General features: G+C 54.5%; 1 protein-coding gene across 15 annotated transcripts in view; it reads right to left on the bottom strand.

The window, feature by feature from the left end:
- The window catches only part of Mcf2l (MCF.2 cell line derived transforming sequence like), a 154,034-nt gene that overhangs the window by 58,425 nt on the left and 80,899 nt on the right, over positions 1-14,710 (bottom strand). For 14 of the 15 annotated variants that reach the window (XM_028881276.2, XM_037211591.1, XM_037211592.1 and 11 more), the window contains one exon: positions 1,483-1,566. In XM_028881276.2, coding sequence (XP_028737109.1) covers positions 1,483-1,566 — 84 coding nt within the window. Of the gene's footprint in view, positions 1-1,482; positions 1,567-1,668; positions 1,866-14,710 lie in introns of those variants that run through there. The other variant, XM_037211594.1, reaches the window with a different exon arrangement.

Here is a 14,710-nt window from a genome sequence, read left to right as displayed (position 1 = left end):
TTGTCAGGGTGGGGACAAGTGAGAAGAAGCTGAGGTGAGAATGGGGGCGGGGGAGGCAGACACTGCGGCATTTCACAAGCTTTTTCTGCAGCTTGCACTTCCAGGGTATGTGTCACCTCTTCTACTGCCCTCTCAGGAGACCCGCTTCCCCCCCCCCCTTGGGGAGACCCTTCCAAAGGGAAGCAGTGGCCTACCTCATCGGTAGAACATCTCAAGAGGTTCCACTTTCCTGCTCACCTCATATGGCTAGACTCCTCCTAAGTCAGTGATACACACCCCACAAACTGTATTTCAACTCCTCTCCTGTCCCACATCTCAGAGCTCCCTGGAATCTATGTGACTGGAACATGTTGTATCCTGACCACAGGCAGGAGAGCCAGAGAAGGCTCGGAGGGGTGGGACGCTCCTGGGGTCACAGATACGGACAGTTTCTCCTTACGTGGCTAAGTGGTGGGGGGTTCCAGGATGACTAGTGGGGACACCCTGAGCTAACCTGGGGTCTGGAGGAAGGCTCACGTGTGGCCCTTTTCAGAACTGGTCTTGTCAACAGACACGTCTAGGCTGGAGGGCAGCGTCCACATGCTGAGGGTGCTCTCTCCATCGGCCCGTGAAACTTCAGCACCTGAGTGTTGTCACCAGGCTGGACGTGCACCAGCTGCTGCACAAGGTGGGACGGCCATGTCCCAAGGCCATTGCCCATGAAGCAGAGCTTGAGAAGAGGCAATGGCAGGGCCAAGGGAGGTGCCCAGTGAGATCCCACAGCCCTGATCATAGAAGGCACCAAGGTCAGTAGGACTGGCATTGACCCACTCATGGAAGGACCAAGTTCCAGGAATCCCAGGTCAGGAGCACCCGGCTCACCCATCTCTAGATCCTGACAGCCGCTCAGTAGCCTGATAGCTATGACACATTCAAGCGTGTCTCTTAAGTCTTCCTGTGCTAGAGTTCAACCTGGGATGTTCTGTGAGGCAGAAATAATCCCACTGTGGTACACAGAGGGAGGCCTTTGGGAAGTGATTAGGATTAGTCGTCAGGCCGGTGGCCCTTGATTGAGTCCTTGTGCTTTTATAAAGAGAGACTTGAGGACACAGACACACATAAACATGTTTGCACACACTCGTGAACCCCGCCTCTCACCACGTGATAACTTGCATGGCCTCGGGATTCTGCCAGTAAGATCACCCCAGATTCATCGATCAGCCTTGGACCGTCAAAGCTTTGAACTAAATAAAACTCCTTTCTTGATGACCCACCTGACCTGGGACACTGTGGTGTGGACAACAGAACCCAAACGAGTGTGCCGACATGGCCCTGCCACCTCCTCCCCATGGCCAGAGGCTTCACAGACAGCAAGGAAGGACCAATGGGTCTAGAGGGGCAGAGACCCTGCAGACTGTCCCTTTTCCAACCCTAGCCAGGCCTTGGCTTCCAGCAGACTGCCCCTTTTCCAACCCTAGCCAGGCCCTGGCTTCCGGCACTCACCAGACAGGTAGGCAAAGCGCTTCTTCAGCTGCTCCTGGATGTCAGCGGCACAGAGCGGGACGATGTCTTGGTGCATGATTTCATCTGCAGGAAGAGCAGACACACTGTCACTGGGAGGGAACCTGGCCTCTGGCTCACTGGGACCCTGGGAACAGCCCTCGGGAGCCTCTGGGACAAGCTACAAACACCTCGGGAGCCGGGGTCACGTGGCTGGAAAAAGGCATTTCAGTTTTCAGTGATCAGAGCAAGTCTTTGTTTCTCAGTGCACCGATGCTGTGTGCTGAGAGATTCACCATCAATTTTTTACAATGTGTCTCAGAGCCAGAGAAGAAAAGAGGAAAGATGGGAAGAAGGGGAATATGGAGAGAGGGAGGAAGTAATGGAGGGAAGGAGAGAGAGAGAGAGAGAGAGAGAGAGAGAGAGAGAGAGAGAGAGAGAGAGAGAAAGAGAGAGAGAGAGAGAGAGGCGCCAAGGGAGGAGGGCAGGGCCTGAGTCACAAGTAAACAAAACGCCTTTCCCTTCCCTGCTCTGGCAGAGGCGTGGACACCTCAGGGCTCTCACCTGCCGCCTATAGATGACTGGCTGGCTAACAGCGACATCTGCCATCACCACAGACCTGTGGCCACTAACAAATCACCAGATGCTCAGGGCCCTGTGCCTGTCCTCGGTCCTACCATGCACCTGATGCCTCTGAGGACTGAGGCCTGGCTGCATGCTGGTGTCTCTGCCCTGGTGCGCACTGCCAACCACAGATTAACATGGGCACAGACAGGCAGCGCCCCAGCTCTTCCAAGATGGCCTTGACAGGAAGGACTGCCAGGACTCCCTGGGGGAAGCCACCCACCAGACCAAAGGTGGCGGTCCTTACCACAAGGCAGGGCAATGCTGACAGTCCTGACCATTCAGAGCCTGTTAGACCCATGACTCACACTGATCCCTGGCTGGTGGCTCTGAAGATAACGTCTACCCCTGAAGACCCAGGTCACAAGAGGTCCGAGAGTGTGGGTAGCGGAGACACTGTAACCTGAAAGCTCACGTGGAGGCAGCGGATATTAACTGCACAACCTTGAGCTTAAATCCTGCTCTTTGCTGGTGCTACAAATGCCTGCTGGTGCTACAAATGCCTGCTGGAAAGCTTGTGACACTCAGCACACTGGGGCTCCACATGGGGTCCACACCGGGGCTCCACACAGGGGTTCCACACAAGGGATCCACACAGGGGCTCCACACAGGGCTTCCACACCAGGGCTCCACACAAGGGATCCACACAGGGGTTCCACACAAGAGATCCACACAGGGGTTCCACACAAGAGATCCACACAGGGGTTCCACACAAGGGTTCCACACCGGGGCTCCACAAAGGGCTTCCACACAAGGGATCCACACAGGGGTTCCACACCATCATGGGGCCAAGAGGCGCCAGGGATGCCATGTTCGTCAGAGCCTTGGGGAGCGGAGCCGCGTCACACAAGGAGAGGGCAAGGAACAATTGCTTCCGTCCGTCACACTGCAGACACCCGGCTGGCCTCACGTGTGAGCTCAACACACAGAAGCCAACATCGTTCAGACTTCTTGGCAACCATAGTTTGCTTGTGGGGCGTGCAGGCCAGAAAGGGTCACCCACCAAGACGTGTATCTTTAAATTCTGCGGAAGTGATTTCGGGCTCGTATACATGTCGCCTTGTGTGGGACACTCATGAGGGGTGGCTCATCCTGTGGCCTGCCTCAGGTGATAATGTGAGAGGATTCCTTCTCTCAGCAGCATTAACTCTAGGAGCAGGGAGGAGGCGTGGAAGGCCTGTTCTCAAACCCCATCCTGATTTAACGAGGAACAGTAACGGGCCCGAGAGTCGTCCTGAACTTCTGAGAAATGTGGGGTCTACCAGGAAGTTTGTGGGCGACACCTTAGGCTGGCAGTTTCTCCACAGTCGAGGATGGTCCATACAATGGTCCTCCAAAGTCAGTGAGGAACTGAGCCCTGAGCAGGACACAGCTCCCTGGGACCTTGCCATGGCCCTGGGGACCTCTACCATAGGACCACAGATCTGGGCCCTTAAACTTCCAGGCTGCACCTAGTCCCAAGGAAAGAAAATCCCAGCACTGTGGCCCTTGATGGAGGTATGCCTACAGAATCCTCCAACTAGAGTCCATGAGTTTGTAAATGACATTGTCCCCCCCATGGGAGACACATTCCCAGATGGATAGGCTCCAAAGGTCGTGAGCCCAGCCTACCTCACAGGCTCTGTCCCATGCTTTGACCTCCTGATAGAGCTATTTCCATGGACAGGGGCAGGTTTACACACGGCTGAGTTCCACTTGGGGTCACCCAGGGGCCTCCTGGCTCACCTCGTCCCAGGAACTGGCCTCAGTGTATTCCTGAGTTCCTCAGACAGGAGAGGCACGTACAGTCTGGGTCTCAGCACAGCTACCCTGAGAGGTGCCCATTCTGCGGGCGGTCTGACTACCACGGCGCCTTCCTGAGCAGGACCTCAGCCCTCAGCCCGTGAGCAGCCGCATGTCCCCGTGGGGCCCATAGCTGAAGAGATCTGGCTTCATCCTCCCTCGACATCACACAACAGTGGGGCTGGTTTGCTCAGTGCTTGCCTTGAAAACAAGGATCCGGGCTGAATCCCCAGAAGCCCTGTGAAAAAAGCCAGGCGCGTTGATGTGGCCGTGGAACCCCGGTGCTGGGTCATGCAGGGACAGGCAGGCAGGTCCTGGGACTAGTGACCAGCCAATGTAGCCTACTCCGGCAAGCCCCAGGCTAATGAGAGACGGTCTCAGAATAAACAATAACAACAACAACAACAAAAGGGAATCTGAGGAACCGCAGCTGAGGCCCACTGGGTCCCACAGGCACATGCACAGAGGGGCACATGCCCTCTCACATACACACACACACACATCCAAACATGTGCACGAGACATAATATTACATGATCTAAATATTGTGTGCGTGGTGCACGACCACCAGCCAGTCCATGAGGACACGACAGGTGGCCACGGGCGCTGTACAGCCAACACTGGAGTTTGGTCTTTACCGTCCCAGGCTCTAGAGCTCAGCAGGCTGCTGACATGTCCCCCTGTATTATAATTTTTATTCTTTCTGATGTTTCTGCAACCGGAGAAAGAGGGGTGAGCCCGTGCCTTGAGAGGCACACTTTCTCCATCTCCTCAGCCAGTCCGATCTGTAGACTAGAGGTCCAAGTATAGGGAATTGTACTGCTGGGACTGACCAGCAGGGGGCAGAGTCCCAGAAGGTGACTTGGGCAGGAAACAGGTCACCCCCCCTCCCTCGGTGGTCAAAGGCCAGGGCAGGCCAGCTTTCACAGAGCTCCTCTGTGCGAGCACAAGGAGGTACAGACAACACCCCACATCGAGGGACCCCGGCCATGACCCTGCCAGAGTCGGAGAGGCAGTTAGAGGACATCAGGACACGAGGGCCGTGGACAGCCGAGTCCAAACCCTCCCCAGCCTCACGGCACTGCTCTCCCCCTGGTTCCCACGTCAGGACGCAGGAAGTAAGGAAAGAAGGCAGGTAGGTGTCCCAGCCCTTGAAGTGCAACCTGGGTGGGGTGCCCTGGTACGGCCTTTCTAGGGGTGAAGGGGCCATCACCCCACGCAAGATGAGGGAAGATTATCATCTCAGTCCAGCTCAGTTTGGACTGAGGTCCGATGGGCCTTCAACTGCTGAGTTTTATCCACACAAAGCGGCTACCAGATCCTGGACTCTTTGGGTATCTGAGTCCAAACAGGAGGAGTCGTTCTTTTTGGGTATCTGAGTCCACACAGTGGGGAGGGGGGCATCCTTTGGTCTCTAGATCTTTTCTTTCTACAGAATTAGTCGACTGCAGTGAAAGTCCTCACAAATCGACCCAAGGTGTCACTTCTCACTCCAGGTGGCAGACACCTACACAGCATCTCATGCGCTCCGGCCTACCTGAGGGGCATCCAGACCCCTGGCTCTGCTACCCAAGGCCAGAGAAAGGGACAGTAACCCACCTTAGGGCAGGGTGGGTTAGAGACCCGGGGTGGGGGGTGCGGCACCCTGTGTAGGGAGGAGGCGGCTGTGAGTAGGAGCTGAGGGTCTGGATGAGAGAGCTGGTCCCTGCTTCGTTGATGACTCTGACTGGGGCCCTGGCTTCCTTAAGGGGACAAAGCAGAAGGGTTCCCTGTGCTGGCTGCAGGGGAGAGCGCGCCTTAGGGTCACGCAGTAAAGTCTGTTATTTGCTAATTATCTCCTTTTATTTATAGCCAACAAAAAGCCCATCCCCAAGGGCTTTTGCTCATGGTCAAACATAATGCTTCCTTTCAAAGTCCAAGGTGGAAGGTCAAACGCGATTACATCACCCGTCATCCGGGTGGGAGGTCAGCCGCATCAAGTCCCCCGGAGAGCCTCCAGCCCCAGACATGGTCATATTCACGGCAAGGGGACACGGGGAAGGCGGCTGGGCAGAATAAAACTTAAATTCTGCACAGCGATGCTTGAAGTGATGGGCTTCACACCGGGTGCCTCCACAGGACAGCAGGTCTGCGCAGAAGTCACAATTCCAGCAGGCCAGTGCTGCAGTCACTTGCTGGGACAGAGGGCGGACCTGTGGCCTGTGCTAAGAGCTGCTGGCCGGAATTGGCAGAATTCTTACATTTTCAAATCCCAGTTTTGTTGTTGTTGATGTTTATTGGTCATTTTGTTCATTTTAAAATATTTGCATCACACACACACACACACACACACACACACACACACACACACACACACACACACCACTAACCATCCTTATCCCCCTGAGCTTAGAAATCAAGTTCTTGAAAGCTTTAGAACTGAGGCCCATAATAAAGACCGAACGTAAGGCAGTAGGTTTGCCAACTCAGAATTACAGAGAGCCAGGCCAGCAAGAGCTAGAAACCACCCATGCCCACATGCCACCGGGCATCTGACAACTGTGTGGGTAACACAGTTACAGGCTGGCACAGGGGATTACAGCACCCAGGGTGTTGTCCCCAGCTCTGCCTCCCCCAGGCGTCTTCAATGCCAGCCCACAGTTTTCAATTCAGTGTGTGGGAACCGACGTGGACGCTCACAGTGCGAGGTGGGAAATCCACTCACACACGGGGCACAAGAACACACGGGGCATCTCCCGTGTTGTTCACCCCACACCAGGCATGGCCCTGGGGCGGAAGGTCAGGGGTTAAACTCTCACCTTCCCAAGGGCTGGAGTGTTGCACAGGCAAACACCTGCCCGAGCGAGCATTCACACCCTGGAGTGTGGGTGTCACTATGCACGGTGGTTTCCAAGCTCGCAACCACTCCTTAAAGGAACACTGCACTCAGGACGTTTGCTGTGCCCTCTGCCTGGCTCCATGGGAGACACTGTTCACTCTCACATAGGCTCCCACAACTGGATGCAGCTGGCAGGCATGACTGGCAGCCCCCCTTGCTACACTTGACCTCTGCTGCCACCCATCCCGTGTCCAGCTCCCGCTGTGGCATCTCTAGGGTCAGGCTCATAGAATGTCACCTCTGCCTGTCCCACAGAGCTCTCTGCCACGCTCAGGAAAGATAAACATCACATGCAGAACCATCCCACCCTGGAGAAGCCTGAGACGTCCTTGGGTGCCCATATTTCTTTCTCATCCTCAACTCTCCAGCCTCAGATGTGGGAGAGCCACCTAAAGCATCACAGTGTTGGGGGTGGGGGGGGCAGTGCTGCTCAGGCCAGCCCTCACGATCAGGAAGTAGTCAGCTCTTCTAGGAAACCCTGACACACCCACTAAGCTACCACCAGGACAGTTTAGGGAAAAGCGCAAGTATGAAGCCCGCCCTTTCTCACATCTACCGGGAAAGCCATTGTTTACTGAAGTCTGCAGAAGCCTGTTCCCACAGTGAAAAACACAAGACAACTGTGGGGATCCTTGACCTTCGGCGTCCCAAGCAACTGAATTATATTTCAATTGGTCCATACAGGAAACCGTTCATCGTCTGTTCATCGTAGTAGCAATAGCAACGTGTGCTTTCTGGTTGCTAATGAATTTAACCATCACGGACACTTAGGAGGCAAGGTTACTCCTTGCATGAGTAAGACAGCTGGCCTAAAGTCACATGGTGATGCCTATGTGATTGCCGGGTCAATGTCAAGGAAGGACAGACAGAGGAGTTGGCTGGCTTGAGGCTCCAAGGGGAGGGCCCAGCTGTGGAGTTTAGAAGCAGAAACTAGGGGTGTCGTTTCTGACACAGAGAGGGCTGGATAAGTGGGCCTTGGAGGGGAGCTGCCCCTCCGTGCCTCCCCATGGCCTGTTCGGGGGTAACATCCACAGCTCAGCTCTCCAGCAGCTGATTCTCTCCTGAACCCTTCATCTTTGAGTCAATGGATAGAGAAATGGCTTTAGCATTTGTATCATCTACTCTGTGAGGTCTGTGTCTTAGATCGGCTCTTTACCACAGGCAGAAAGGAGACTGTCTAGTGACCAGGGCAGCTGTCTCCAAGCTGTGGACTGCAGTTGTAAAGATGAATAGGAATGGTGTGCAGGGTCGGGGTAGAGGGGCCTGGGAGGAGGGCGTGGCAAGTGGGGCCTAGGGATATAGAGGTTAGGATGTGGAGGATGGGGCCTGGGCCGTGGGCCTCCACCTCAGGTCATGGCTGCGGAATCCAGGACAGCAGACAGGTGAGGGTGCAGCCGAAGTCTTTCAGCCCCAGGCAGACTCCACATTGTCCTCATACGGAACATGTGCGAAGGTTACGCCCAACATCCTCAGGAATCTCTTTATCAAGAGGTTGTGTTCCAGGCCAATTCTCACACTGGGGCCCTGATTTCCTGAGACTGTCTGTAGAGGCGGCTGCTGACCTGGCCAAGAGGAGCCAAGTATCCTGGGCATGAGCTACAGCTTGGCCGACAGGAGCTAAGTGACCTTGGCCACTGGTCCTAATGTTTCATCACAGCAACAGAAGCCCTAAGACAATTGCTTGACTCTCAGGGGCAGCCTAAAAAAAAAAAAAAACCTCAGCACTTGTGTGGCCTCCCCCTTCAGGGTGACCTGCACATCTGGTAGTGGTGACCTGCACATCTGGTGGTGGTGACCTGCACATCTGGTGGTGGTTGACATTTAACCATTCCTAACATGCTGGATGAACACCGGCCTCTTCTCTGGTCCATGTCCAGGGTAAGTTGCCCAGGACCACCTCGCTCTCCAGCCAGCCACCCCACGTGTGCTATGGGGGGATTGCTATCACTCTAGTACTGGCGAAAGAATCAGGTGATGGGCAAGGCCCATGGCCTGTGCCTCCCCAGGGTGGCTTGGCCACCTTCAGCCTCTGTAGGTCCTTCTAGAGCCAATCACTCACAGACAGGCCCTGGATTTGGAACAACTAGAGGAAGCCTAAGTCTGGGAGTCAGAGAAGCAGGGGGGGATCAGGTCCTGTAACTGGATGCTGCCACCCCCCTCCGCCTGAGGCCACACCAACTGCCGCTCCAAGCTGTCACCAAGCCTCAAACACTGCACTTGTCAAATGTCCTGTGACGCTCGTGATTGCCGTCACACTGCCTCGGCCCAGTTCTGAATGGTGTCCCACGGGAAATCAAAGCATTTACCAGCCAGTGGGCCCTTCCTAAGCGGGTGTGAGGACAGGAGCCACGGGCACTGAGTCCAGGCCCAGCGGTCCTGATCCGGAGGATGGACGACCGCAAAGATGGGGGTGTACTGTCCCGGCTCCGATACAGGGTGGGAGCCACCCAGCCAGCTGGGGCGGAGTACAGAATGTGGGCGTTTCCTTTCCAGAGCATTTGCTGTGTGTGCGTGTGGGGGTGGGGTGAGCGTGTCTGACCTCACAGAAAGCCCAACAACCCCACTGAAAGTTGGGGAGGTGTTCCCTGAGCTAACTAACCTTCAACAGGGCCAGGGAAGGACCTGGAAAGTCGGTCAGCATGGCTGGCCCTCCCAGCCTGCCGGTGCTCATACTGGGCTCCTGGCCTGTGGCCTCTGGGAAGATTCTTCTGATGCTCAGGCTGTAAAGTCTCTGAGGTCCCTTCCATCCCACCAAGCAGCAGAACGGTGCACTCTCCTGAACCTCCCCACAGCCTTCTACAGAGCACAGGCACTATGCAGAATTCTGTTACATTCTGATCCTCCTGGATGGCCCATGAACACCTCAAATCACCCCCGAAGGCATGGTGGGTGGTGTCACCAAGGCCCAGTGTCCCATGCAGTCATGGGCAGCAGCCACTCACTAGGTAGCATGCGATGGAGCAGCACCATTTGTGGGAGGTTTGGCACATGCCCATCCAGTAGAAGGAGGTCCCTCCCATCCATGCTCTGGAAGACATCACATTTATTTTCAGCCCTACGTCAACCCACTGACCTCAGAGGCTTTCTCATCAGTGGGACGTGATGAGGCAGACACATGCAAATGATGTCTGGGGTCATCCTCAAAGGCTAGAAGTCAGAGGAAGTGTTCAAGGTTCTCATGGGGAGAGAAATGAGTCTCGGGCCTGTGAAGACTTCGGCTATGGAGCTAGCGTCCTGATGCTCCCGGTCCTTCTGAGTACCAGGGGTTAGGTTTCTGTCACAGGAGCCTGCTAGCTGGGTGCTGGTAGCCTCTCCCAGCATCTGAGCATGTGCGGCCCACAGGTGGCTTCGAAGAGTCCCCCTTCTCCGCCATGCTGGAGGGAGGCAAGGCCACGTGCACTGTTCTAGAGAGTGCATCCAATCAGTAAGGCTGGCACCACTGACATTTGCCTTTGGTTTGTTAAGAAACAACATTTCACTACAGCCAAGGGCTCTGCAGGGATCTGGGAAATCAAACTGTTTCCAAAGTGATGCCGAGGTCACTAGCCTTCCCTGTTCTTCTCTGAGCTTTGTGTGTCCATGCTCAGATACAGTGGGGCACTATATATACCACAGCCCAGCAGCCCCAGAGCCCAGCCAAGTTCCCTGGGTCATAAGTCAGGGTTATCAGAACAAGATGGAACCGAGGCCTCTTCACAATGGGTTTGCCTTTTTTTCTTTCTTTCTTTCTTTCTTTCTTTTTTTTTTTTTTTTTTTAAGTGAGTTAGTATTTTTAAACTTCTGGAAAATTTTTACTATAAATATTTGACATCAGGCGCTTTTTGCAATTCTCATTAAGTTTTAAGAGCACAAAGCGGTCTAACTCATGGTCTGAGAATCTGGACGTGCTGGCGGAGAGGTTGAGGTGCAGGCACCCCACTGAAGCACAGGTCTGGGAGACACACGGCGTCTACCATGACGGGTCCTTGGAGAGCGCGGCCTGACGCCCCAGCCTTGCCTCGCCTTTTCCTCACAGGGATGCTTCTCTGCCTGGCTCTGCCATCGCAGGCCACAGCCCACAGTTGCAGCCTGGTGGGAGGGGGCGGGTACCTGACCCACGCCCTCCCCAACCTCAGCTGCCTCCTCCACCTACATGGAGCTGCGTCTACCCTGAGGCCCTGGGTTCTGGGAAGGCCCTGGGCTCAGCTGCTCAGGATGGTCACTGAACAAAGGACAGTTGATCAGGCGAGTGGACGAGAGTGAGCTGTGTGAGCTCTCTGACCAGAGTATAGCACAGGGCATAGACTCAAGGGTCTTTGCGTCTAAGATCCACCCTGAATTCCAGAGTGGAGCCAGTCTTTTTCAGTCCACCTCCTTCCCTGCGGCCCCAAGTTCTTCTCCACGGCCTCTTAAAGTCCATGTGGCCCTGACAGCAGCTGAGGGCTCATTCTGGCCAGCCCCACCCTGCTGGAGGGGATGCCTCAGCTGCCACATCTCAGGACAGCTGGAGGCTAGGGAGCCGGCTGGGCTCTGATGACCACGCCAACCTGACCTGGACTCACCGGAGGATGGGGGCTGAGGGACACCTGCTTCTGCTCACCTGTGTCAGGGGCCACCAAGGGCAGGCAGTGTGCAGACACAGTTAGTGGCCCGGGAAGCATAGTTATACAACCACGAAATGGGGCCTCATCCCATTTCAGACACAGATGCTGAGCACAGGCCACGAACATCTCAAGACTGCCAGGGCGGCACCAGTGTCCAATCTTAGTCCCACTCCAGGACCTAGGCTGAACCATAGTGGGCTTAACATGGGTTGCAGAGGGAGCTGCTGGTATGTATGGCAGGAACATCCTGTGCCTAACCACCGGTGACTTCCTTAGGCTGACAGGTGAGTCTCTCCAGCAAGGGAGGGGACAGAGATGGGCTGGAGTAGAACTTGGGAAGCATGGGGATTCCAATGAACACAGAGGCCTGGCAGACGGTAGCCTCCTAAGGGAGTGAGCAGCCTTTGACCCCACAACCCATGGATGCAGCTCTACTCACTGGGCATCCTTCAGTTGGGATCTCCCGGTGACCTACAACGTCAAACCCAGCTTCACTGAGGTTCATGGACAAATAGACACCATGTGTGGCTGAGGTGTACAACATGATGCATGCTCACACCATGAGATAATTTCTATGATCGCTCCATTACCTCAGCAGCATGTGTGGTCAGAAGGGTTCAGACTCACTCAGGAAATAGCCACCGAGGTGGTACTAACTGGAGTTTCCATGCACGGCTTCAGTCAGGCCGTTCTGTGTAACTGGGACTTTGAACCCCCAACCCCAACAGTAACCAGCGCTCCTCAGCTCCCCCAGCATACCACCCAATGCTCTCATTGAGTTTTAAGAGTACAAACAGGCCTGACTCAGTGTCTAGGGGCCACTGTCTGGCTGTGATGATGGAGAAGTTGGGGGAAGTTGCACCCCCACTGAGGCACGGGTCTAAAAGACACATGGGTCCGTGACGGATGGCCTTTCTCTCTCCTGCACGGGACCGCTCACCTGACAGGCTCTGCTCAGTCGGTCACACTGTGGAGAGGGGAGTTATGGGAGGAATCGGCCCTCTACTCCTCACTCTCCTTCTGGGAGGAGCAGCCTTTCAGGTCCCACACAGAATGAGCAAGGGCATACAGCAGTCTGTTGTGGAATACTACTTTAACTATGTAAAGATGTGTTATGTTTGTTTATGTTGAAGAATATTAACTATGTGTGTTGCTTTTATTTATGCTGCATTTTTTTAGCTATGTAAAGATGTGTTGTATTTGTTTAACTATGTAAAGATGTGCTGCTGTTTCACCTTACCTGCCTAGGGCACCTGATTGGTTTAATAAAAAGCTAAACTGGCCAATAGCTAGGCAGAGGAGGGATAGGTGGGGCTGGCAGGCAGAGAGAATAAGTAGGAGGAGGACTCCAGACTCAAGAGAGAACAAGGGAGAAAGAGAGGGAGATGCCTGGGGCTAGCCAGCTGCCAGCCAGCCAGACACAGAGAAAGCAGGGAAACAGGACATCCAGAAAGAAAGAAAGGTAAAAAGCCCTGAGGCAAAACACAGATGGAGAGGAACAGGTTAAAGTAAGTTAAAAGAGCTAATGGGACAAGCATAAGCTAAGGCTGAGCATTCATAACTAATAAGAAGTCTCCGTGTCATGATTTGGGGGTTGGTGGTTCGAGAAAGCCTGCTGCATTTGGCGCCCACATGTGGGGCGCCAAAATTCTGTTTGATCTTTATCACAGTGGCTGCTCTTTAAACTACTAAGCCTGGCTGGAACTAGTAGCCTGGGGGGAAACTCTGTTCCCCCAGACAATGGCTGTGTTGCTGCTGCTAAAGGCAGCTTTAACTAAATCTCTGTTGTTCTGATCAAACTCAAGATTCAAAGGCTAGGGTGAAAATCTGCAAGCTCAGAGAGTTGCAGTAGCAGCTGGCTACCTTTCTCTTTTTGCTGGTGTCCCAGGAAGCCTCTCTGCTTCCATACCATCCCAACTAAAAAAAACCCACACAATGCTCCTCCCTGTTCCTTCCTGTCAACTAGCTGCTAACCCCGCCTCTCTGGGCCCAAGTTAATTTTATTTAATTAACACAAATGCAACATAAACAAATGCAGTACATCTTTGATCAAACAAATATTCCTCCACAGCAGCCAGTTCTCTGCCTGGCTTACTTCCCTTTTTACAGGGTTCTCTGGCTTATCTGGGCTGCTGAGATGACAGGATGTCTTTTTATGGCCAGGTTGTATCCCACTGTGTCTATGGACCACATTCTTCGTGTCCATCACCCACTGATGACACCAAGGCAGATCCGCCTTGGCTGCTGTGACATCTCGGTGAGCTGGGATGCAGGTGTAAACCTGCGAGAGGCACAGCTGGATCGTATTGTAGCTCTATTTTTAGTGTGCTTTCCACGAGGCTCATACTACTCTGCGTTCCCACCAGCAGTGAAGCCTCCCCTTTCCTTCACAAATCCTCTGTGATGGCCTAGAAGGGGATAACCACCACCATGGAGGCCGGGAAGCACCTGCTGATGATGTTCATTGTTTGAATGTGGCACCATGAGTATCATCACTGCCGTGCCACAATGACCCAGAAGCTCCAGACACAGTGTGGGGGACACTGAACCAGCCTGCAGGAGAGAGGGACGCACTCTGGGCACTAGCCTCGCCCACCACACACTTCTGAGCTATGACACCGGGCAGTCTGTGTTTCCTTTCTGGCCTCCCGATACGAGGCCAGAATTCTCCCCTCGTGGGCTGGAGGCTGCTGTCTGGTGAGCACAGCCTGTGGGCACTGCTAACATTGCGGACAGCAATACCTCGCTCTATGAAGACATTGCCAGATACACAGTACCCAGCACCTTACCCTTGGCCCGCTGCGGCGACAAGGATCAAGGCTAAAAACACCGGCGTGGTAGCTGCCATTGTGATCAGAGGCTCCTTGGAGGTAGGATGTGGGCCACAGAGTGGATGGGTGCACAGGAGGCTGAGGAGACGGGATCACCTAGACTATGCCCTTGACCAAGGTCACCACGAGGCAGTGACACTTGTACTCTCCCAGCCTCTCCTTGGACTTTCCCTCCAGGATGCCAGGGATGAAGCAGAGCCCAGGCAGTGACAGTATTAGAAAGCCGATTCTTGCTGGTTCTTGGGGTCACTCTGACCTTTCCTCTTCATCCCTGATAAGAGAGCCCAGAGGGACCGGTGGTGGGTCTGCTGGCATCAGACACAGAACCAGTCGCCCTCAGGGGGTATGCCCATCCTCTGAATGCCTCCTGCCATATTGTCAACGCTCCGGAAACAAACCCACAAACCAGGCCTAAGAGGTGCCTTCAGGATGGTTCCCACCCAAAGAAGGGCAGAGCTGCTTACTACTAGAGGGAGACCCCAGCCCTGCTTCCTGTCCCTGCATCCTGCCCATCCAGGGGACCTCAGTGTGCAA

This window comes from Peromyscus leucopus, chromosome 17 (assembly GCF_004664715.2).
Source record: "Peromyscus leucopus breed LL Stock chromosome 17, UCI_PerLeu_2.1, whole genome shotgun sequence".
NCBI lineage: Eukaryota > Metazoa > Chordata > Mammalia > Rodentia > Cricetidae > Peromyscus > Peromyscus leucopus.
This window is presented reverse-complemented; position numbering and strand designations above follow the sequence as displayed.